The following is a 24,464-nucleotide window of genomic DNA, read 5'->3' as shown; positions in this document are numbered from 1 at the left end:
ATGTCCCCTGCATCGGCAGGCGGACCCTCAACCACTGCACCACCAGGGAAGCCCAGGAAACTTCTTTAAAGACACCTGGCATGTGCCTATGGTCACCTCTTCTTCCCTCATCTTTCCTGTCAGCTGGAGTGAGGTAGTAATGGACAGAGCTCTGGCAGGCATCTTGGACCAAAAGGTGACCTTGGTAGTAATAGCCATGGCTGGTAGACCAACAGGTAAAAGGAACCTAGGTCCCAAACTCTATGGAACAATAAACTAGTCTTGAACTTCACTTACTTGACAGAAATGTGATGCTGTCATATATTTATGCCCGTTATTTGGGGATTTTCTGTTACTCATAGCTGAACCTAATCCTGATACATCTCTAATTTATAGATGAGGAAACTGAGGCCTCTCTCAGGCTGGAAACATACCCTCCTCTTTGACTTCTCTCTCCTTGGCTTTCCGTAACCAAAAGGGTGAGTTCAATGTCACCCATCAATTCCTATGCCTACAAGGCCCCTGTCCTCAGTACTGCCTCCTTGAGAACATGATTGGGGATTACCTCTGGCTGCTAAGCACAAGCACAGCCTTACCTGCAATTCAGGGCTGGCATCTGTCCTGATTTCTCGGTGCCAGAGATATACCCACTGTTACACATTTTGATATCGACCCCATCTGTAACCACCACAGAGAAAGACAAACGCCTACATCCCTTCTTAGAAATCAATCCCCTAACGATTGGTAGAGACCTGAAATGCGTTTAGAAAAGCCCCACACTCACCATGGTTGTCAATAACACATCTTCCTTTTCTCCTCTTGTGCTCCCAGGACCTGAGAAACAAATAGAAGTTTCCTGAAATGACCCCACCCCCACCCCACAAAGAGTTCATGGCATGACAAGTGACCAGGTCAGCCTTCATCCTGGAAAACCAACTCTCCTGAGTGATTAAATACTTAATAATAATTGGTATTCTATATCTGAATAGAAGGAAAGCACTTAAAAGGTATCTTAGAGTGTGTTTTCAGCTTTCCCGTAAACCACTGTCATGCTGGGTCAGACAGTGGTACCTCCAGCTCAATAGTCTGTCTCAAACAGTGGTGCCAAAGGATCTAGTCTGGGTGTGGGAAGTCTGACTGTTAGAAGGGATCTGATCTAATTGACGTCCCAATCAGTGTGGGAATCTCCTTCAGTGCCCTGGCAAAGTCATCCAATCTGTTGAATACCTCCATTGGTGGGGAGCTCACTACCCCCAGCCCAACCCTAGTAATTCACTCTATTTCAAAACACTGTCAGTGCAAGACCAATCACATTCGGCAGGTGGGAAAATCGCTGATCGAAGGCAAGAGAGAGGCAGTGACTGGCCAGTGGTCTCAACAGGGCATGTGGGACAGGAGCCTGGGACTTGTGCCACCAGCTTCCCCATTCTACCACACTGACAGCAATTATGTCCCTTCTTTGCCAGACCAGCCACTCTGCCCCAGTGTCACATTCCAACAGCATCTCACCTCTGGCATCAGCCTAGGAGGTGGGACAAAGGGAAGAGGGTGAGGGCAAAAAGGTTCAGGGTTTGACCATTCTGGAAATTCTACCACACATGCAACTTCTTCTTACCATTGTCTTTGGTCGTGGGGGTCACGTCGGGGAGCCCAGAGCGGCTCGTCTTGTCTGGGGGGGGCGCCCTCATTGTGGAGTCCAGTGCTGGCTCTGGCTCATCACAGAAAGGCAATGGCTGGTTGCTGGACAGCCCACGGGGCAGTGTCTGCATCAGTTTGAGCTTCCGGAACCGATTGGACATTCGGTTCCACCAGGACTGCCAAGGAAGTGCAGAGCAGAGGTCATGCCCCAAGAACACCTAGCCCAGGGACAGTGACCACACTCCACACGTGCTTCCCTTCCCCTCTCCTGGGCCCACTGCGGGCATTACCAATCAACCATAGCACCCTTTCCCAAAAGCCATGGTTCTCTCTAAATCCTTCCTGACCCAGCCCTTAGGGAGCCTTTCCAATAGGCTGGAGTTGGCAGTGAACCCTATTTGCTAACCCTCCTCCAATCAATCTCCTTATTGCACAGATAGAGAAACACAGACCCAGGGATATCAATTTGCTCAATGTCTTACAGTCAAACAGGGACAGACAGGTGGACACAGAGGCAATACCAAACACCTTAACATCTATTACTGCATAACCTCCTTCCCCCTATTCCAGTAACAATGTGAGAGGTGTCAGGGTGTCCACACCAACGCCTGGACCATCTGCTCCTGTAGCTGATGCCTTCCCACCTAAAGAGAGGACAGGTGCCACCTCTAGGGTGTCTACATAATCCCACGATAGCTCAGGGGTTACTGGCACAGCGCCAAAGGGAGGCTGTGAGAGCCTGGCCTACAGAGATGGCAGTGAGGCAGGAATGAAGAGATCTATGCAAACAACACTGTGAGGAAGAATCCAGGGGCCTGAGTGAGCGACGAACATGAGAAGAATGCTAAGTCTGCAGATCTGAGAAGGTGCTAGAACCCCAGCCAGGACAAGGGAAAAAATAATTTTGATTTCCAACAAGCAGAGCAGGGCTCGGAGGATAAGAAATTCAAAGAGAAACATTCAGCTTGCAGTTTAGAAATAGGCAACTGGAGCTTGGTTTTGAGGTTTCCGGAAGAAGCTGACGGGGGTCTGTGGACCACAGGGAGATCCTAGAATGGTGCAATCAGCAAATACTTTCCACACTAAAGCACAGGCCACAGAGAGATGGCCTGGAAGAAGAGGTGTTCAAGGTTGGCCAGCTCAGTACTACATCATGCAAAAAAAATGTTTAAATTCCCTACATTTACAAATTGTGTCTCTGCATCAAAATCTGGGTTTCTAGCTTCTCCTGAAAAAGATGGGAACATGTGGCAACATGGACCCACATACTTGCAAAGCAGCGACTAAGGCCACTAAGTGGTTACGATCACCCCAGTTTTCCCTGGTCCCCACCGTTCCCTATTGCTCACCTCCAGCTTACTTCCTGCCCCTACTGGGCCCCCACCCCAGCCTACACCAGCCCTGGTTAACAAGGAAGCGGCAAGCATCTCTCCGCTTCACCCATCCTGGCCTGGCTCTCTGACGCCATTTAAGACAAGAGAAGTCAAACCTTAAGTCCGCCTTTGTCATCAGGCAGCACTGGGACACTCCAGGGCTGTCGGACCTTCGAGTGGGGCGGGGGTGGTGAGTGGCTGGGCCGGCCTTTGTCTTTATTCACCTGCATGCAGACAGATGCCAGCAGTCGAACAAGTTCCGTGTCTATGGACACAAAAGGCAGCATTTTACCTGCAAATATGTCTGTCGGGCCATGGGGTGGGGGCCCAAGATGACCCCCATCAGCCTGAGAACTCAGCCCCACAGCTCCAGAGCCTGTGTTACTCCAGGATCAAGGCGTCCCTGCCCCTCCACTGGCTCTTCAAAAGGTGGCAAACAGGTGAGCAGGGCTTAACCCACTTAACCAGAAATAAAAGCCAGAAGTCCTGTCCTACCAGGAAGGCAGAGGGGTCGTGGGTTTAAAAAAGTACAGGCTCGGGACTTCCGACGCGGTAGTTAAGAATCCGCCTGCCAATGCAGGGGACACGGGTTCGAGCCCTGGTCCGGGAAGACCCCATATGTTGCGGAGCAACTAAGCCCGTGCACCACAACTACTGAAGCCCACGTGCCTAGAGCCCATGCTGTGCAACAAGAGAAGCCACCGCAATGAGAAGCCCGTGCACCGCAACGAAGACCACTTGCAACTAGAGAAAGCCCGCACACAGCAACGAAGACCCAACGCAGCCAAAAATAAATAAATAAATAAATATATTAAAAACAAATAATAAGTAAAATAAAACAGCTGTTGTTTAAAAAAAAAAAAAGTACAGGCTCTACAGCCAGATGACTGAGGTTTGAATTCTGCCTCTGTTCCTCCCTGGCCATGTAACTGCAGGTAGATTAAGAGGTGACATTAGTACCACCACATAAAGGTATCTGGAGGATTTGAGGTAATTCCTAACATACAGTAAGTGCTTAAGAAAGGTTAAGTAGTATTAGTTATTATTAACTCAACTAGGCTATTGAAAAAACAACAAACAGGACTGAGAAGAAAATACTACCAACTATTAATATGCTTTTCTCTTGATGACTGTTTCCTTTTTTTCTCTCCAAGTGTTCAATAATAAGCATGTGTTTCTTTGAAAATTTCAGGCAAAAACTTCATTTGAAAACCCACTAGGAAAAAAAAAAATCCATTGGGGTAGATTGTTTTATTGGGAAAGGGAGTGGGGGAGAAGGGGGGAGCGGGAAGAGACACAGGGAAAGAGACGAGTCTGTCAGAGGAAAGCGTGTGTGGGAGGAGGCCGGGGTCCCCGGGAGACTGATCCTGAATGATGTGAACCCTAGCCACGTGAGGAGTGAGATCGCTGCACTTAGGTGGAGGGCCCTATCTCTCTAGCAGGGCTCAGGTCTTCCCAGACTCTGGGCTCCTCCCCTCTACAAGCAGCTCTGCTTCTCTCGCTGCTCTCCAAGGATACAACAGGACCAGCACGTATGTGTGATGTGTGGGGCCCGCAGGAGGGGAGGGCGGTGGGGGAGGTGATGCTGGCGGTAAGGAAGGGGCTGCCACCTCCACAGCTAAGGGAGGCCGCAGGAGTCCCTCCACCAGACACTGAGGAGGCAAAAGTCCTCCCCTCCACCGCCAGCTGCTTAGAATCCGGCTCAGGGCTCAGAGCCTGCGGGCCAGGAAGGCCTCCCAGCTTCTCCTGCTCTGGGCTGAAACTTGGGGGTCACAAGAGAGACAATAGGTAAGACAGACCCTGCCCCCTGAGCTGGCTAATTGGAAGCCCCAGGTCCCAGAGGAAGGCCTGTCAAAGTGGGGGAGGGTCTGAGGTGCCAGCTGGGGGCTTAGTAATGGCGACACCTCCAGCACAGGACCCTTGACCTGCAGCCTCCACCTACACAATTAAGCCACGGGGGTCACTGCTTACTCTGATTCTGCTCGTGAGAGGGGCCTGTTTCCTCCGGAGTCAATCAGTTTCCGGCTGGGAGCACAAATACCAACCTAGGATTTGTGCAGTCTGCCAAGGGCTTCCCTCCTGGAGACTCCCAGAAGGCTGGAGCCGAGAGAGGCCTCAGGGACTACCTGGTCCCAGCTCCACCCTCCTTGGGAGGAGTGAAGACTTGCCTGAGGCTGTGTGGGGAGCTCTGGGAGTCTGAGAGTGGCTTCCCCCTTGAATAAGCAAGTGCTTAATCACAGGTGATTATCTCAATTCCCAGCCAGAGAACCCGGCAGGCTTAAAACTCTTTTCCAGAAACAACCCACCAGGATCACTCAGCAGCATCACTAGGTCAAAGGCCGTGTACCCGTTTTTTGCACGAAGAGTGACATCGGCTCCTTGGTTTAGCAGATATTTGACAATCTCCTTGTTCCTGTGGAAGAAAGAAAAAGCCAGAGTGAGACCCACTGAAAGAGAAATCATGGCCTTGCTTCTGGGCAACATGAGTGGTGGCTTTAACTACAGCAGCATCTCTGCACCTGTAAAAGGGCTTGGAAAGCTGTGTCTCCCAGCCCTTGTTCCCTACACTGTGGCCAGCCATGACAGAAATCAAAGCCTGAGTGTTCCTTCCACAAACCAAAAACCAAGGGCTCTGCCCCAAAACCACTGGCCCCCAGGACCACATGCAGGCCCTGCCCCTCCAGCCCCAAATCAGGACTCCTGCAGCTGAAACATGAAGCCTCCCGCAGGCCAGGGTGTTTGATGTGGAAGTCTGAGGCCTATCAAATGAGGAAAGAAACCACTTCAAAAGGATGCAGGAGACTGCTCTGATCACCTGAAGCAGGACAAGGGTGGAGCCCCTAATTTGGAATCAGATCACTGAGCAGGTATAAGGCTGTATGCAGATCCCTGCCTCTTGGTCAAGCCCACCCCAAGGAGGAGGCATCCAGGAGGGCAGAGGGATGACTGGATGAGAAGGGATTCAGAAGCACCAGTCGACGCTGACGCCTATGCAAAACGAGGGCTAGGACAAGCCTCACCATCAGACGAGAAGCCAGTGGTACAAATGGCCGATGTTCATTCCCAACAGGGGCAACAGGGGGCTGCTATATACACCAATGTGAAACTCCAGAAGAACTAATCTGTTTGCTCAACTGAAACTTATCTTTCAGTATAAAACCTTCCTTCTGCATGGTTTCTCATGACCACAGGTGAAATTGTGTGCCAAGGCAACAGGAAATCTGGACACAAAGGGTAGGAATACAGGACAGACTGAGCCTGCGTGGCTTTTAGTCTTTTTTGAGTGCCTCAACATCGTCATAATTGGGGGGGGTGGGCTCATCTGTAGCATCTCGGTACCAGAAACCCATCAGGAATCCTCTTTCAGCCCGGGACATCTTAGCCTCCCCACTGAGGGAGTGGAGCTGGCACTGACCCGTGGTAGGTGGCCTGCATGAGGGCCGTCCAGCCATGCACGCCGTCCTGCTTGTCCACGTCAGCATGCCTCTCAACCAGTAGCTGCACCAGAGGCAGCTGCCCCATGACAGCTGCCAGCATCAGTGGGGTCGCCCCATCCCCATTAACCAGGTTCACGTGGTTGGGGTCTTCATCGGCAATCTCTTTGACCAGCTGGAAGTTTCCTGCAAACAGAAGCAGAAGCAGAAGCAGAAGCCCTGGTGATCCGTGGGCCTGGCACTGCAGGATCATTTACCCAGTGGTTTCATGTAACAGATGTGCTAAGCCAGCCTCTGCACTGGGCTACGGGGCATCGCAGGGGCTACAAAGATGAGTCAGAGGTAGCCCGCACTCTCAAATCCTTCCGTCTAGGAGGGATGGAGGCAAGCACACGAACGGCTTTACCAAAAGACAGAAAATGTCACCGACATCTTAAAAGGATGGTGATGAAGGGCAATGAGCACGCAGAAGGAGAGCTCAGGTCTCCCTGAGAGGTGAGGATAAGGGCGAGCTTCCTGGAGGTGGGGTGTCTATTTCAGGAGAGGCAATATTAGGCTAAACAGCCCTTCATTACAAAGAGAGTGGAACGGGTAGGCGGGCAGCCAGGCATTTTAGAGGTAAGTAAAAGCCAGGACATAGCCACAGGATTTAGCTGGAGAGGCAGAGGGGGCCTGAGAGAGCAGTCTGGAACCTGTGTGTAATACAGCATGACTACCAGACTCCAGGGTCTGAACCTCCCTGGGTGAAACTAGAGTCAGGAAACAACAAAATGCCTGTTTCTTTCTCAAATACTCTGGGTGGCCTTGGAAAGGACTATAAATATTAATTAGGTTGGAAAAAAATAGCACTGTATTCTTAAATATCCAAAAAGATTTTCTCAAGCGCTTACCCATTTTCAATGCATGGAAAATATCAGGTCGCCTTTTCTCCTCATCTGGGTAAACAAAGATTTTACAAGTTAACCACGGAAAGGTTTGAAACAACAGAAAAGTCACAAGGGTGTAACGACCCAGCCTAGCTTTAAAAATGATCTGCTTCTCAAAAGCAGTCTAATCAGAGACCTGAGATGACTCCAGCAGACCTTCTGGAAGGGCTATTGTCAGAGTGTCTGAAAATGCTTCAGACACAGACCGTGGGAGGTCATCTGGCCCAGAAAACATGAATGAGCAGACCATTTCCCGATCCCACAACTCATAAAGCAGTCATTTTTAGGCACTCCAAACTTTGGGATGGCCTTTCTCAGATAGAATGGAAAAGTACAGTCTTAGAAAAATGTATTCCTATGAAGATTTTAAAAAGAAACAATGATTCTTTTAGTCTGAAAACTAAATGTACAACCATGAGGTAATTCCAGAGCAGAGGACCCCTGAGACACTGAGCAGCTAATCCCAGAGGAGGTCATGGTCGTGGCCACCAGAAGAGCCAATGCTAATATTTGCTTTCCTTCCCAAATCAGCAGCCATCTGAATGATTCTGAAAGTCACCCCTACCCCAGACTTGCAGATGCAGCGCCCAGCAGGCGACTGCCCAACTGATGTCTTCGTGCTGGGCCTTGCTGCGCCCACCCAGGGCTAGCCCCTCCCTCATCTGCTCTCTGTCATCTTCCTCGAAGCTGGAGCTAGCGGGTACCCTGCTCCTTCCCGTCAGAAAGCATCCATCCTCATGACCAGGCTCTTCGCTGGTGTGCAAATGTAGGACTTCCTTTGACTAACTCCGGGGGGATGGAGCAGCTGCAGGAGGAAACCTGTGACTCTGGGCCAAATCCCTGGTCCAGATCAGCCCCTTCCGGCAGCTGGGAGGAAGGTGCAGCGTGGCACAAGGAGCACAGAGTCTGGAGTCAGAGTACCTGAATCTGAATGCATGTTTCCAGAGAGATCTGTCTCCTCATCATTAATATGGGGACAACACACTAACATGGGGACCATGTGGTTGTTGCAGGGGTGGATAATATAGATGGTAAAATGCTTCAGAAATTCTTAGGCTCTATTCTAAAAAAAAGAGCAATTTTTGTTATCTTTCCTAGTGACCAGCATCCACCCCAGAAAAGGTACTAGTTAACTCCAGGGCTCTTACAAGGAAGTATACACAGGGCCATGGAACCAAGTGTCTAATTTTGCCTTTGAAATACTATTAAGAAATGATACTGTGTTTTGGTTTCAAAAAATATGTCTCGTTCCTTTAAGTGTTTAAGAGTCTAATTTGCTGTGGGCCAGGGCCTTCTCATGCCAAGACCCTTTGACAGAAAAGAGTGTGTCACCTGGCCCTAGTGTTGGTTGCTAAGCAACCTTCTGGTGCAAATGAATCACTGACAGTCTAGTCTTACCCCAGGAAGCTGGGGCAGCTGTGCCTGATGCCCAGTGACCCTGGGCTGGTCCTTTCCTCACTCCAGGCTCCAGTTTTTGCATCAGTATCAGAGCAACTCCAGGGACCCTTCCATAGCCCAAGGAACAACCACAGTGGGGGTGGGGAGGGTGTCACAAGGACAGTTACAGCCTCAAAGATATCCTGTCCTGCAGCTAATGCAAGGGAGAGAGCTGGGGATCTCCAAGGCCCCGATGCGGGGTGGATTTCTGGCATTTCACAAAAAAAGCTGGGGCCTAATGTTATTCACTTAATAATCTGTCATTATTAGTAACACAGCCTTTGCCCTTGCTGTTGTCCTACCCGAAGGCTCTTCCCTGAGAGGCCGCATGGAACACTTCCTCAGCTCCTGCAAGTAGGCTGAACTCTCACCTCAAGGGGGCCACCCAACGGCCCTATTTCATACAGTGGCCTGTATCGCCCCAACTCCACTGCTCCCACACCCTCCACCTCGCCCCTGTTTGTTTTCTTCCCCACCATGGTACTTCCATCTACCGTACTATGTAACTTATTTTATTTAATATGCTTATTTCCTGTTTCTTGGCTGTCTCGCCTACAGAGGCCAGCGTCCTCAAGTGCAGGGATTAGGTCTGATTTGTTTGCTGGTGCCTAGAACAGTGCCTGGTACATAGTAGGCACTCAAATACTTGCAGAGTAACGGAATGAATGAATGGTCAATAAAAATCCATTTTGGTAGCTTCCACTCACTGCTCTTTATGTGCCAGGCACTGGGGTATGTATTTTACAGGCATTATCTTACCACAGCTCATAGGACCTCACAAGGTAAGTGCATTTATTATGGCTGTTTTATGAAAGAGGACACTGGAGTCCTGGAGGGACAATGAATACAACAAGGCCGCCCAGCCACAAAGTGGGAGAGCTGAGCCTCAAACCCTGGTCTGCTCGATGGGGAAGTCTGCTCGTAACCATGACCCGGTCCCATCAAATAGAATGACTACGGTAACAGGGGTGAGGCAGCTGCCAGCATCTCTCACGTGCTCCCTCTGGGCTGGGATGACCTCACTTGATTGTCACAGCAGTCCTGTGAGGCAGGGGGTACTCCCGTCACCCACTTATGGATGACGAAACAGAAGCTTAGAGAACGCAGGCAGCTGGTCCAAGGTCCCTTGGCCAGCACAGGCAAGGCTGGGTGGATCCTGGTAGAGGGTGACCTTGGGCAAGCCCAACACTGTGTCTGCCCCACCGCACCTCGAGGAGATGAGGGCATCGCCTTCCCAGGGTGCCAGGGCAGTCCCTAAGGAGGCACGTGGGGAGCTAAGACCCCAGAACGCCGGCTGGGGGAAATCTGAGGAAGGAGGAGAATAAGCAGTACGAGAGGCACAGCTCAGTGGCTACAGGCAGGGTGCAAGTTCCAGACTGTCGACTTCTAGGGTGGAGGCCTTGAGCGAGTTGCCTGATCTCCCTCACCTGCAACGTGGCTGAAGCCAACCTCCCTGGGGTGGGGGTGAGGTAAGAGTCTGCCTATTGGCAGAGCAGGGACATGAGAAGGCAGTTCCCGTCCCGATCTTGGCTACAGAGACAAATGGAACTAAAGCCTTTAAAGGAGGGCAGCAGCCTTGCGTCAAGGAAAATACCCTGTGTGAGGCTGGAGCCCTACCTTCCAACTGCAACTCTTCCCCAGGACCTAACACTGAATTGCTATTACATTCTAGCCCAAGGGCTCACACCCCAGAGGCCGGCTTATTTTCTGCTCATGACCACCTGGTAGTTGTCATTAACCCCATTTTATACAAGAGGCAAAGGAAGGCTCAGAGAGAGTTACAAGCATGCCCAGCTCCCAGCGGCCCTACAAGTGCTCCAACTGGGCGGAGTCACATCCCAGTGCTCTTCCCATGGATTCCCTCGCCTTCTGAGTGTCACTCAGCTTCTAACCGGTATGTGACCTTTGACCAGCCTCTATTCCTCTCTGGATCTGCAAAGAAGTAAAGAGCTCTCCTGGCTCCAGATAGGTTTTCCTAAACTTTCCTTCTTTTTCCTTTCTGTTTGGCGTTCTCTTCATTTTCGCCATCCCTCTGTTGTTACGGGGTTTTTCAACATGTTTATTTCAGAGTATTTTGACCCGACAATGTATTTCTAATAAGCATTTCCCAAATGTGCAGCATCTTTTGATTGATGGAACTTTTTTTAATTGACCATTTGAATTTTTTTTTAATTGAAATGTAGTTGATTTACAAAGTGATTGACAGGACTACTGCGTATTCTTTGCATGGTTCAAACCTTTCAACACTTTCAAGTCTTTTTAGCCTGTCTGTCTGATGACCTTTTCTTCCAATTTTTACCTTTCAGTCCTACGTGCTCACATGCTGCAGCCCAGCCTTACAGCCCAGGTCGTCTCAGGCCTGCCACTGAAATCAGAGCATCACAGACAGAGGGTATTGAGGCCGTGTGACTCTGCATTACACAATTCTACTGCACATGATGAACTAGAGGTTTTGAAACATATGTCCTGTAGCAGATTTGCTAAGGATTGTTTAGACATCTCTTTAAGTGCCAGAAAGATGGCAAGTTTAGACATCTCTTTAAGTGCCAGAAAGATGGCAAAAAGAAAAAAGAAACAGGATACACTAATAGGTGTTGAAAAAACACAACAGAAAAGGAGGCTAAATTTTATGTGACTTAGTCTCTGGGCACTGGTCATTGGCAACTGAGGTTAGGCACACTGTTCTAGAGCAGGGGTTGCCAAAACTACCCCTGTGCCTGTTTTTAGAATGATGGTTTTCCTGGTCACAGCCCCACCCACTCCTTGACATATCACGTAGGCTGCTTTCATTCTAGCAGAACTGAGTGGTTACGACAGAGATTGTGTGGCCCACAAAGCCTAAAATACTATATTTATTATCTGGTTCTTTACAGAAGTTTGCTGACCCATTCTAGAAGGATCTCAGAACCTCCTGCACCAGAATCATCTGGTTAGGAAGGAGGGGCCTTGCTGTGCAGGTTTCCAGGCTCTTCTGAGAGCTACCAAATCACTCTCTGGAGGGAGGGTGGGCCAGGAACCTGCACGTGGCAGGCACCCCTGCCTGATTCTCCCCCACGGCACATCTTAAGTCCCACTACCCCGCAGGCTGCGATTTCCACATGCCCTTCTGTTTGGACACCCCTCGGCGTTTGCCATTTAAACACAATCTGGGGTCCTCTGTGAGGCCACGGCGGGACGAGGGGGTAGTTTAGCGGTGGCGCAGCCTGACCTGTCTTGGGTCTGACAGTGGTCAGCGGGTCCAGGTAGTCTGCAAGGTCCCTGTACTTGCGGTCAAGTGCGACCTCGAAGGCGGTCTTCTCCAGCACGCTGAGGTGGTCCGGGTTGGCCCCCTTCTCCACCAGCTGCTGGGCCGTGCCAAGCCTCCCGAGGAGTGCTGACAGCATCAGCGGGCTCCAGCCCACAGTGCGGGCCGCGTGGTTGGGGTCTGCACCCCACTCCATCAGCAGACGTACCACAGCCTCATGTCCGTGCTGGATTGCGGCCATCAGGGCCGTGACGTCCAGGAGCTCGTCCCTGCCGTCCCCCGCCTGCTCGCCTGAGGGTTTGTGATGGTCCACAAAGGCACCGGCTTCCAGGAGCAGCTTCACCACGCCCAGGTGGCCACCCCGAGAGGCCACGGTGAGCACACTGGCCCCCAGCCGGTTCTGGGCATTGACATCAGCCCCGTGATCCAAAAGGAGGTGTGCCACGCTCACATGTCCAAATCTGCCAGGAAGATGGACAATTAGTGACACTCAACATGGGGCAGTGATGAGGAGACAGCTCATGTAATCATTTAGTTATTAACTATTGAATCATTAACTATTAAAGTTGTAATAGCTGCTTATAATCAAAGGCCTTCTTCTGCTGCCAGGCACTGTGCTGGCCCTGAATACACACCATCACAAAGGCAAGCCACTGCCCTGTCTAGTTTCCAATCCAGCTCTGCCACCCACTAGCTGCATTACCTGGAGAAAGAATTTTAGCTTCTTCGTGCCTTCATTTCCTCATCTCTAAAATGGGGATATGATTATATCTACTTCAAGGGCTGTGGAGGATTAAATGAGTTAATATATATAAATATAAAACATACATAAAGCACCTAGAACAGTGCTTGGCCAAAGGAAGCACCACATAAATGTTAGCTATTACAATTGTAATCATTTAAACATTTTACATCACACAACAGGCCAAGGTCACCCAGCTGGTGAGAGGTGGCCACAGGGTCAGAGCCCAGGTCTGTCTGAATCCTGCTGCCCTCCCGCTTTCCCCTACACCACGCTGCTTCCCACATCGCAGAGAGTTCGTGTGATTCTGCTTCAGAGCTGGGTAAGCTCCCTCTCTGTGTTCTCATTCCCCACAGGCAGGGCCCATGTCTGACTCACGTCTACCCTTCCCAGCCCCAAACACACATGCACAGAAGGTCCTTCGAGATGAGACAGCGGACCCCATGCCAAGAAGTGTGGCGTAGCTGTGGTCAGCAGAGGCGGGTGGGGGCACCTCTCGCCAGAGGCCTGCTGCCACCTTCTGGCTGGAATGTCCCCTGCTGGCGGCTGAGAATCCGATCTGGGCCAGACCCTCTCCAGGGAAGCTTGAGCGACTGCCTGGCTGGGACGCTGGGGAGACAGACATGCACCCACCAACTCTAATACCAGGAAGAGGAAAACAGATGCCTTTTCCCAGCAAAATTTCTTCCTTCGTCTGCCGCCAGAGGGCAGAAGAGTTCTGTTTTGCAGCGTTTGGGGTTGGCGCAATCTTTCTGGGCTCAGAGCTGGAAGGAGCCTTGGACTAAAAGGAAAGAACAAGAAGAAGAAAGGGGCCGGCGGCGCCAGGTTTTACAAGACCGTAATGCCGGCATGAGGTCTGCATCTGCGAGGCAGCTTTTACAATGAATCTCTTGTGGCGTTCCCCTCCTTTACGGAAGCGGTTTTGTACTTCTTCTAAACCCAGGGCCTCCCTCCTCCCTGTGGAGGCAGAGCCAAGGTTGAATTCTGTTTTGAACTTACAAATACCTTCTGGGACGTGAACCTGAACAGCACCGGGTCACTCAGCCTGCGGAGCTCGGAGGGAGAGCTTGGTGAACTGGCTTCCCCAGCTGCAGGGGAACTGGGCCTGTCTGGCCTCTTCTCCAAGAGTGGACTGAATCTGGCAAAAATGTGGAGAGCTGCAACCCCAGCCTGTCTCCCTGCCCATTCTCCATAATGATATTCCGCAAACCTAAATCTCATGGCCACTCCCCCACTTCCCGAAAAGGCCTGCCAACTTTGTCAACCTTACTTCCTCCCAACTCCCACACTGTACTGCCACGCTCACCTGCACTCAGCAGTTATACTCCTCCCATGCCTCTGCCATCCTGCCTTTCTGACCAGAGTACCCTCCTGTCCTTGTCTACGGGTCTAAGCACACCGTTATCCTGCTGCAGGATTCAGCTCAGATCTCACCTCCTCTGAGCAGCTTCCAGATCATCTCCCCACATCAGTTCAGGTGTCCCTCAACTGAACACACACAATCCCCTGTCCTCACCCCTCCTGATGTACCTGGGCCCTCCTTCTATAATTGTGTCTTCCTGTTAGACTGTGCACTCTCCAAGGACAAGACCCACAGTGGAGCTCAGTAAATTTTGTCGAATGAGTGAGTGAATGAACAGTTGGCATAACCACGCAGAGGCTGGTCCCCAGACAGGCAACAGAAATGGCCGAAGAACTGGTGTATCCTCCGTTGGAGTAGATAACTTTAAAAGATTACCCTATTTAGGGACTTCCCTGGTGGTCCAGTGGTAAAGAATCCGCCTTCCAAGGCAGGGGACGCAAGTTCGATCCCTGGTCAGGGAACTAAGGTCCCACATGCCGTGGGGCAACTAAGCTCGCGCCCCACAACTACTGAGCTCTTGCGCCTCAACGAGAGAGCCCATGTGCCGTAAACTACAGAGCCCATGCGCTCTGGACCCCGCACGCCACAACTAGTGAGAGAAAACTCGCACGCCACAACTAGAGAGAAGCCCACACGCCACAAACAAAGACCCTGCATGCCACAACTAAGACCCAACGCAGCCAAAAATATTTTAAAAATTTAAAAAAGATTTCTCTATTTAGTTATCAAGCATGAGATAAAATCTAGCATAATCCCTGACAGCAGATAACAGATAAAAATCCTGTTTTTATCTATTGGATCTTAGTAAGCCCTGAGATAAACTGATAATGCCTATTTCACAGATGAGGAAACTGAAGATTACAATGGAAAGCAATAATCCAGAATCTCTCAATTTGGAAGCCATGGAGTCAAAACTTGAACCTAGACCCTAAAATCCCAAAGCCCACTTTTTCTGGTAAAACAAACTCACAAAGGAGGAAAAGCGCTTAATTTGAGCAGAAATGCTGACACTTGGAATGCTTTCTGAACTCGTGAGTAGCCCAAGAGGTCATTCAATTAGGCTGAAAATATAAAAGGATTCAATGAAGGCTGAGATAATTTTGTGGATGCTAAGCTTCTAATAGGTAATTACTGAAGATAGGGAAGCTCAGGGCTTTCTGAGCAGCTGCTATGATTACCAATTAATGTCAGCAATTAACACCTGTATTGAAAGACCTGGCACACACTCCCACTCTCAAAGCACTGGGCTGAGAGGCCAGCTCTGCCACGCTGGCAGGCGGAAAAGTGAAGGGCAGAAGAAGGAAAGTAAGGAAGCCAAGGGTGAAATTAGAGCCAGAGTAAACACCATATAAGCTGTCCCTTTAGTGTTTAGCAAATTTGGCAAGTGGCTTCCTTGTGGCCAACACCAAGAGGAAAATGGTGAGTTACAGGATTCATGGCTGAGAGCAGAGGCTGGGAGCATAGGCTCTGGAGCACCTGCCTAGGTGTGAATCTGACTCTGTCTCTTACTAGCTGTGTGGCCTTGGGCAAGTAACCTAACTTCTCTGAGCCTCAATTCTTTATCTGTAAAATGGGGAAGGCAACAGTACCTACTTCCTCAGATTCTGTGTGGCCTGAATGAGTTAATTCATTTGAAGTACTTAGCACAGTGCTTGACACAAACTAAGTGCTCAACAAAGGTTATCATTTTAAGAATAGGAAAAAAAACATGAATGAAACCATCTCTGATGCTAAAACACTCACAAGAGACCAAAGTGCAGTCCAGGCACAGGGCCTCTGATGGTCCTGATCCAATGACGAGCTTTGGAACACAGAGAGCTGGGAAGATAAATAGATGCTCACTTCATTGAAAGTGGTGGCTGCCAGGAGCACCATCTCTGAGGCCTATCTGCTTTCAAGGAGAAAGAGCACAGGACTGGAACGTGTCGGCACACAGCCATGTGCTTGGCCATCCTGACTCAAGGGTCAGACAAACTGTGTATCCTTTAGGAAGTCTCCCTACATATTATTCCTCAACACTGAGCTCTTGATGCAGGTTAGGCAAGCGAATGCTTGAGCACAAGCCAGCACAGACAGTCCAGATGGTCAGTATCACAAACTGAAGTACAATAAATTTTAAAGTACCCAGGCCCTGTCTAGGCTCAGCTAAAGGTTGAGTCAATTCTCATCATCTCATAGGACTATCCCATTCTACCATAGTAAATTAGAGAGTATGTCATAGCTAACGCTTCCAAAATAGCACCTGTAAGATAAATGGAGGAAAAAAGAGGAACATAATTAGTCCAGAGCCTTTCGATTTGCAAGTGATAAAGTCAGGACACTTGGACCACAAATTCCAGCTCTTTTTACAATACCAACTTGTAGAGAAGAAGGAAAATCCTCTAAAAATGTTAAATTATTAGTTAGCAGAGTTCAGCTTAATTCTTCTGAGTCTCCTGTCCCATCAAGGTTAAATTTCATTAGATGAAATTAATCAGATGACTTTGACCATCCTGCAGAACTTGGTTAGCAGCAAAAAACTGGTGATCAGGGTCTTTGAGACACCCTGCAGCAAACCAGGTGCTGCAGACATAAATCTCACTCAGCAAGGCCCCCGGGGCTCACTAAGGGTTCCTCGGTTCCAGGTGGGAGTTCAGAGATTAGGTGCGCGTCAGTGGCTCCCAAACCTACCATGTGGGAGAATCGTCGCCGGGGAGCCTCGTGTCACACAGAGTCCCTGTCCCTCCCCTGGGTCTTCTGAATCACAATCCCAGAAAGGGAACTCAGGGATCTGATTTGGAAAAGCGTCCCAATGATTCTGATGTACGGCCAGGTTTGGGTGTCACTGACAAAGGTGACCAGCTATAACGTGGGAGTGGTGGGCACTACTGCAGAGGCCTGCCCAGGGCTGAGAGACCAGAGAACAGGGGGGATATCATGGCAGGCTTCCCAGAAGAAGCTAAGCTGGGAGGAAGTGGGGGCTTCACTCACTGAGGGGAGAAGGGGAAGAAGAGGTTTCCAGTACATGGTTGTGGTGAGGACTCTGCGGCTGGACTCCCCAAATCTGCTGACTAGCTGAATGCTCATGAGCAGATTTTGTAATGTCAAATTCTCATTCATAAAGTGGAGACGAAATTCTTGGCACACAGTAAATGCTCAATAAACGTTAACTTAAAAAAACAAAGAACATGCAGGGAGACACAAGAGAAGGCCTGGACGATGTCATCTTGGCCTGAAATTTAGGAAGCCAGGGGGAAAGAAGAAGAGAGGATTTGGGAAGAGGTCCGAATGTGAGAGCCTCAAATGCCATGCTAAGGGCTCTGACTAGGGGAGCTATCCCAGGAGAGGCACAACCAAACATTCATTTCAGAAAGATCTGGAAGCTCTGCAGAGGATGGATTACAGAAGGCACACCTGGAAGAGGAGACAGCAGTGGGAGGCCACTTATAAATGTGCGGCCTGGACTAACGCAGAGGGGAAGGAGAGATGCTAAGGCCTAGACGGCCTGGAAGAGTGGATGGGGCCACTAAGAGAGACAGGGAACCTCAGAAGTAAGGCCCATAGCCCAAAAGGTTTTATGGGCACCCCACACTGCTCCGGGCAACAAATCAAGTGTCTTAAGACAAGGAGTCCCAACACAATGATAGGTACATAAAACACTGCACTACCCATGTGAATGGGCAGCTCAAGTGTTACAACTGGGATGCGTTACCTAGGTGTGTTTACAGACTGAAATAAATACCCAAGGGCTAAGGAATGGTTAAGCAAACCACAAATGGTTAAGTAGTGCCCATGGATGGAATATCACACAGCAGTGGAAAACGATATATTTAACGACGAAAATAATGCAGAGTAAAAATTTTCCAGAAATACAAATTAAACTAGAACAACCATGTAACACTTGGAAATGAACTCAGAAATGAAATATAATCGGGTCACAATGAGAAGATTATGGGTAAGAATGTTGTGATTTCAACGCCTTTTAGAAAAACAAATGGCTCATACATATGGAAAGATGTTTCATTTCACTCAATTTAACAAATGCAAGTCACGGCCACGCTGAGATATTTTTCACTCATCAGACACAAAAATTCAAAAGTTTAATAATATACTCTGTTGGAGAGGCTGCAGGAAAAAAAAGGCACTCACATACACTGCTGCCAGGAGGGTAAACTGGTTAATACTACTGTGGTCAACAGAATAATGGGCTCCCTAAAGATGTCCACATCCTAATCCCCAGAACCTGTAAATATGTTAGGTTTCGTGGCAAAGGGGAAATTAAGGTTGCAGATAGAATTAAGGTTGCTAATCAGCTGACCTTGAGATAGGGGAGATTATCCAGGTGGGCTCAGTGGAATCACAAGGGTCCTTTAAACGTGGAAGAGGGAGGCAAAGGAGGCAGAAGATGTGATGACGAAGCAGGGGTTGGAGTGATGTGATTGCTGCTGGCTTTGTAGTAAGTTGTTACAGCAGCCATAGGAAACTAATAAACCTGTATGGAGAGCAATTTGGCAATATCCATCAAAATTACAAATGACTTCTGTTCCCTCCTTGGGGAATTTCTCCAAGAAACTGGGTGGGACCTAAGTAGTTGGCTGACAGGAGTGAGAGACTTCACTGTATATCAGAGTTTCTTTATACCAGAGTTTCAAGTCCGGTTCATCCTACTTCCTGAGTACATCTCAAACTCATTGCTTTGCTCTCACACCACCATCTCTGCTCTGGTCCAGGACACCAACACCTCTTCCTGGATTGCTGCAATCCCCTCCTAACCAGCCTTTCCGATTCTAGCTCACCCCTCCAATCCATCCTCACGGTGCAGTGAAAGTGATCTTTGAAAACATAAATCTCATTCTGTCAGTTGCTCTGCCTAGAAACTTCCATTACTTCCCAGTGTCCTTAGGATAGCTCACCTTTCGCAGCCTTGCCACGGTGCATCTCCCACTACTCCCAGGCTCTCCCAGCCACAACATCGTTCTAGCAGTCCTACCAATGCCTATTTCACTTTGGTTTCCAAACCTTTGCACGGGCCTCCTATCACCCCATTCCCACCTTCCACTTCTTCTGTCCAGGTCAATTCTTAGGTATCCTTAGGTCTCGACTTGAATACATACATCATCCTTACCAGAAACCTTCCCCCGCTTCCTGAAACTGAGTCTGCTCTCCAAAAGCTCCCCCAATTTTCCCCGTGAAAGCTGTTCCTTTACCTGGCCTACCCAATGGCATGTGAGCTGCTCCAGTGGGAACTTTACCTGGGTACCGCAGCATCCCGAACGCCAAGCTAGGGTTGGTAGGTAGGTTCTTAGAAAACCCTTGTTGCCAGAAGTAATAAATGGACATCACTAAGGTTCTAAGTCTCTAAGATTCTATTTGCTGTCTCCAGATTGTGTTTTGAAAGGCCAATGTTTCTAAGATTCGGATTTTACTTTATTAAAAAGAGCGTCCACTTCTCGTCGTATCCCAAGCTACTCAAAGTTTACCATTCCAATTCTCTCGAACCAGTCCTTCACTCTTTACCTCCCGGGGCATCTGCGGGGGGCCACCGGGCAGGTCCGGCCGCCTGAGCCCGCCCGCGCCCCGGGGGCCGCTGGACACCACCCCGGATCCCCCGGCGCCCCGGACCCCTCACCTGGCCGCCTGCATGAGCGCGCTCCAGCCGTAGTGGTTGCGGCTGTTGACCGAGGCGCCGCGTCGCAGCAGGAACCGCACCAGCTGCTCATGGCCCCCGGCCGCGGCGAACTGCAGCGCCGTGTTGCCCGCCTCGTCAGAGCAATCTACGGGCACCGGCGCTCCGGCCGCCGACCCCGCCCCGGGCCCGGACGCCTCGGGCCCCGCCGGCTCCGCGCCCGCCTCGGGCTCCGCGCCGCGCTCCGCCGGTTCTGCAGTCCCCGGCTCCAGCAGCCGCCGCGCCGTCTCCGTGTCGCCCTGATCGCAGGCGCGCAACAGCAGCTGGAAGGCCGGGGGCAATCCGCCCTCCCCCATCGCGGCCAGCGGCCCGCGTCCGTCTGCGCCGCTGAACCAGCCGGCTCCGCCCCCGGATACCGTGCGCCGGCGCCCCCTTCCGCCCGCGCGCGCGCCTACTGTGTGCCGGCCGCGTGAGGAGGGCCGGGCCGCGCGCCTACTGTGTGCCGGACGCGCGCCCAGGGCGAGGGCACGCCTCAATCGCCGGCGTCGGGGGCGGGGGTGGGGGCGGGGGTTGGACAGCGGGTTCCGGGAAGTTTCGAGCTGCGTCCGCCGCCGAGCTCCCGAGGTTACCTTTGCGTTCTGGGCGCCCGCTTGCGGCCCTCCTCGCTGCTCCGGATACTTCCCGCCGCGTGCGGAGGTCCGAGCGGCCGTGCCAGCCCTCCTCACGTTGCGAGCTCCCAACCACTGGGCCAGGGTCTGAGTACACGGGCTCACGGGCCTGGCCTGTGGCACGCGCCGCTGACCCCTCCGGCACCCGGCACTAACCTGGCGCCTCCGAAATGGTCGTTGACTGAATTAAGGAACAGATGCGTCCACTCTGTCCTCGCAGAATGTCCTGCCGGGCCATCAGTGCCATACTTGTCTGGGACGGGCGTTAGGCCTACAATCACCTCCTGTACCTTCATCTCTTTTCGTCAGTGGTTCTTGAAGCAGCACCGTCTGGGACATTTTACAAATGAACATTTTCTCATCCCACCCAGACCTACTGAATAGGAAACCGAGTATGGAGCCCAGACACCGGTATCTTAGCAAGTCCTCCAGGTGATTCTGACGCACGTTAAAGTTTGAGACGCACTGTTTGATACTTAACAGCAGTGCTGTCAGCCGCGGGGAAGGGCCGAGATGATCACCCCCAATTTACAGAGGAGGCACCTGAGGCTTAAAGAGGATGTGTCTTGCTAAAGCCCACACGACTGTCGTGTGGGAGAGCTGTGACTAGGACCCAGGTCTTCTGACATATAGTCCAATTCTCTTTCTACTCTCAACAAGTATTTATTGAGTGACTACTGTGTGCCAGGCACTGTTTTAGGCCCCGGAGAAGATGCAAAATAAAATCCCTGTTGTCCTGGACCTGACAGTGGAAAGAGGCTGTAAATACACAAACAAGTAAGTAACTTGTACGTCAGATGGTGATGAGTGTTATTAAAACAATAAATAGAACATGAAAGAATCCAAGTAAATGGGTTAGAGGATGGGATGTTATTTTATAATAGGTTGGGTAGAAAAGATATCACTGAGAATGTGACATTTGCAAAGAGACCTGAAGGAATTGAGCAGTCAAGTTATGCTAACATTTGGAGAGAGTGCAATCCAGGCGGAGGGAAAGAGAAAGATTCTAACGAGAGCAGCCCTGCCAGCCAATTGCTTTACACGTTCTCATCGCGATAACAGACTTAACATTCTGATCTGGGGTAATTGGTTTCCACAGACTGTGAGCTATGGTCCCAAAGCCTAGCAAAAAGCTAGACATATGGTAGGTGCTAGGTCATTTAACTTGACTGTTAAATGACTAAGTCTAGTATATAGAATTATAATACAGAACAAAACTTGATGAGGGCATGAGGAAGGAATAAGGGTCATGGCTTTGGCAGATCAAAGATGGTAATGCCCTTCGGATATGGACCGGCAGGGCTGGAAGATAAGGTCTTCTAGGCGAAGGGTAAAATGAGGAAAAGTCTCGAAAGTACACAGGGTTCAGGCTGCAAAATGCTTCAGTGCTAGAGATTTATTCTGTGAGTAATGGAGAGTCATGGCAAGTGTTTGAGTGTGTGAGATTCAGTAATAGAGCTAATCATTTCGGCCATGTGGGAGGTGGCATATCTCAGAGATATTGCAGGTTCGGTTCCAGACCACTGCAATAAAGTGAGTCATGCAACTTTTTGGTTTCCCAGTGCATGTAAAATTTATGTTTACACTATACTGTAGTCTAGTAAGTGTGCAATAGTCTTTAAGAAAACAAACAAGGTAAATACCTTGTCAGATGGTGATGAATGTTATTAAAACAATAAATAGAACATAACAGAATCCAAGTAAATGGGTTAGAGGATGGGATGTTATTTTATAATAGGTTGGGTAGAAAAGATATCACTGAGAATGTGACATTTGCAAAGAGACCTGAAGGAATTGAGCAGTCAAGTTATGCTAACATTTGGAGAGAGTGCATCATCTAAGCCCTCAGCAAGTTGTAATCTTTTTGCAATAGTGACATCAAAAATTACTGATCATGGATCACCATAACAGATATAATAATAATGAAAAGTTTGAAATATTGCAAGAATTACCAAAATGTGACAGTGACACAAAGTGGGTAAATGCTGTTGGAAAAATGGTGCTGGTAGACATGCTCCATGCAGGGTTGCCACAAACCTTCAGTCTATAAGATGCCACATCTGGGAAGCACGATAAAGGAAAGCACAATAAAACAAGGTGTGGGGAATTCCCTGGTGGTCCAGTGGTTAGGACTCCATGAGCTTCCACTGCAGGGGGCACAGGTTCAACCCCTGGTCAGAGAACTAAGATCCCGCTAGTTGCACAACCAAAATAAATAACTAATTAATTAATTAAACAAACACTGTCACTCATTTCCACATTTGGCTCTGTTCATCACAACAGAGTTGAGGATGACTTTCTTTTGAATGTCTAATGAAGACTTGGTTCCTTGAAAATCCTGAGCAATTGCTTCCTTGTCTTATTGTATTTATTCAGGTGTCTTTTCTTATATTTTACTAACTAGTTGTTTCACTGTAAAAGTAATATACATGGTAAAAAAAAAAATTCCAACAATACAAATGGGCATAAAGCAAAAGCCTTTTTCCCTCCTCCTCCACTTTCCCACTTTCCCAGTCCTACTTCCCATAGGTAACCAATATTCACATTTATTTTATCTTTCCAAAAATATTTCATACATATTTAAACATGCACACCTACTTATAGGCATTAATCAAGGTTCTTGATTGCAAGCAGCAGAAATTAACCCTCTGGATAATTTAAGAAGAAAGGGGATTTAATACGAGGTTTTGTTCATAGCTCACAGATCCCACGGGGCCAGAGAACCAGCCCCGGAGGCCCCACAACCAAGAACAATGTCCCAAATCATGCCAGGCTGCACCCTATACCAGGATGGAGTCTGCACAGGCCCATTTTGGTGTCACCAGCTTCAGAGTCCAAGGCAGAGATGGGAGCATCTGAATGGCCTGGCCAGGTCATGTGTTTTGCCTGGCAGAAAGGGAGTTGGGAAAGTGCATTTCTAGCTTTTTCAGCATGTATAATGGGAGGTAGGCTCCATTGTGTGTGCCCCAGAAGGTAGGAGACTCTCCAGCATAGGAAGGGGGTTCCCATGCTGGGCAGCCAAAAAGGATAACAAATGTCTACTACAAATATTCCCTCTAGAGTGGATCTGTATTGCTTACACCTGTCCTGCCTCTCCTACTTGGGGAAGAGACACCCTCTTTCTCTTCGGGAGCCTCCTTCCCCCACTCTCAGTCCACGTGGTTCAGTGATTAGCGTATGTCCAAGCTCATTCCAATTCCTTCAGTGCAGGATTTTTTGTTAAAGGTTGTCAGCTGTCAGGACGTCATAAGCCAGGCTGGGGCTCGCTCTGCCCCCACTTGAAGACAACCTGCCTGAGAGTGAAGCCACCACACAGAAGAGCAGAGACGAGTGATAGAAAAAGATGGAATCAGAACCCCCCCACCCCCATTCTTTTTGGTTAGGTTTGTTTTGAGCAGGGGATGCAATCCAAGCCTTAACAAATGCATATTTTACTATTTTACTTTTTAAAGAAGTGGGTTCCTACTATGCATGCTATTCTGAATATTCCCCCGCCCTTTTTTCATTAAATAAATGGCTTGGGCATCTTTCCATGAACATAGATCTACTGCATCCTTTTTTTAAAATATATATATATTTATTTTCTTTTTGTCTGTGTCGGGTCTTAGTTGTGGTGTGCAGGCTCCTTGTTGCCAGGCGCGGGCTTCTCTCTAGTTGTAGCACACGGGCTCTCGTTGTGGCCCGAGTGCTCAGTAGTTGTGGCACGTGGGCTTAGTTGCCCTGCGGCATGTGGGATCTTAGTTCCCCGAGGGATCGAACCGAGTCCCCTGCATTGCGATGCAGATTCTTAACCGCTGGACGACCAGGGATGTCCCTACTGCATCCTCTTTAATTGTTGCATGTAACACCATTAAGCAGATGTACCGTAATTTATTTAATCATTTTTTAATGATGCACAATTAGGTTGTTTCCAGTTTTCTGCTCTTATAAAAAAAATTCTGCATTGAACAGCACTTGTAGCAGTCAGGTTCCCAGCAGGAGACAGGTGGCACATTTGGCTGAGGAAATGAGGACCATTTACTAAAGAACTAATTACAGACACGTGGGCAGTATTT

The 24,464-nt window shown here is 49.5% G+C and overlaps 2 protein-coding genes across 4 annotated transcripts in view; one reads left to right on the top strand and one right to left on the bottom strand.

The window, feature by feature from the left end:
- The window catches only part of ANKS6 (ankyrin repeat and sterile alpha motif domain containing 6), a 56,750-nt gene extending 36,338 nt beyond the window's left edge, over positions 1-20,412 (bottom strand). For 2 of the 3 annotated variants that reach the window (XM_030829818.2, XM_030829820.2), the window contains exons 1-8: positions 19,745-20,116; positions 11,996-12,492; positions 7,315-7,359; positions 6,406-6,610; positions 5,297-5,403; positions 3,107-3,255; positions 1,595-1,793; positions 764-813 (exon numbers count right to left, since the gene is read on the bottom strand). In XM_030829818.2, the coding sequence (XP_030685678.1) occupies positions 764-813; positions 1,595-1,793; positions 3,107-3,255; positions 5,297-5,403; positions 6,406-6,610; positions 7,315-7,359; positions 11,996-12,492; positions 19,745-20,097 (1,605 nt within the window). In that variant the 5' untranslated portion in view covers positions 20,098-20,116. Of the gene's footprint in view, positions 1-763; positions 814-1,594; positions 1,794-3,106; positions 3,256-5,296; positions 5,404-6,405; positions 6,611-7,314; positions 7,360-11,995; positions 12,493-19,744; positions 20,117-20,370 lie in introns of those variants that run through there. The other variant, XM_060300704.1, reaches the window with a different exon arrangement.
- Positions 20,413-21,094: 682 nt separating this feature from the next.
- The window catches only part of GALNT12 (polypeptide N-acetylgalactosaminyltransferase 12), a 52,825-nt gene continuing 49,455 nt past the window's right edge, over positions 21,095-24,464 (top strand). Inside the window, exon 1 of the mRNA XM_060300702.1 lies at positions 21,095-21,186. Within this exon, the coding sequence (XP_060156685.1) occupies positions 21,122-21,186 (65 nt within the window). The 5' untranslated portion in view covers positions 21,095-21,121. The remainder of the gene's footprint in view (positions 21,187-24,464) is intronic.

Source organism: Globicephala melas, chromosome 6, assembly GCF_963455315.2.
Source record: "Globicephala melas chromosome 6, mGloMel1.2, whole genome shotgun sequence".
Lineage (NCBI taxonomy): Eukaryota > Metazoa > Chordata > Mammalia > Artiodactyla > Delphinidae > Globicephala > Globicephala melas.
The sequence above is the reverse complement of the archived record's forward strand: the minus strand, read 5'-3'. Positions and strand labels throughout refer to the sequence as shown.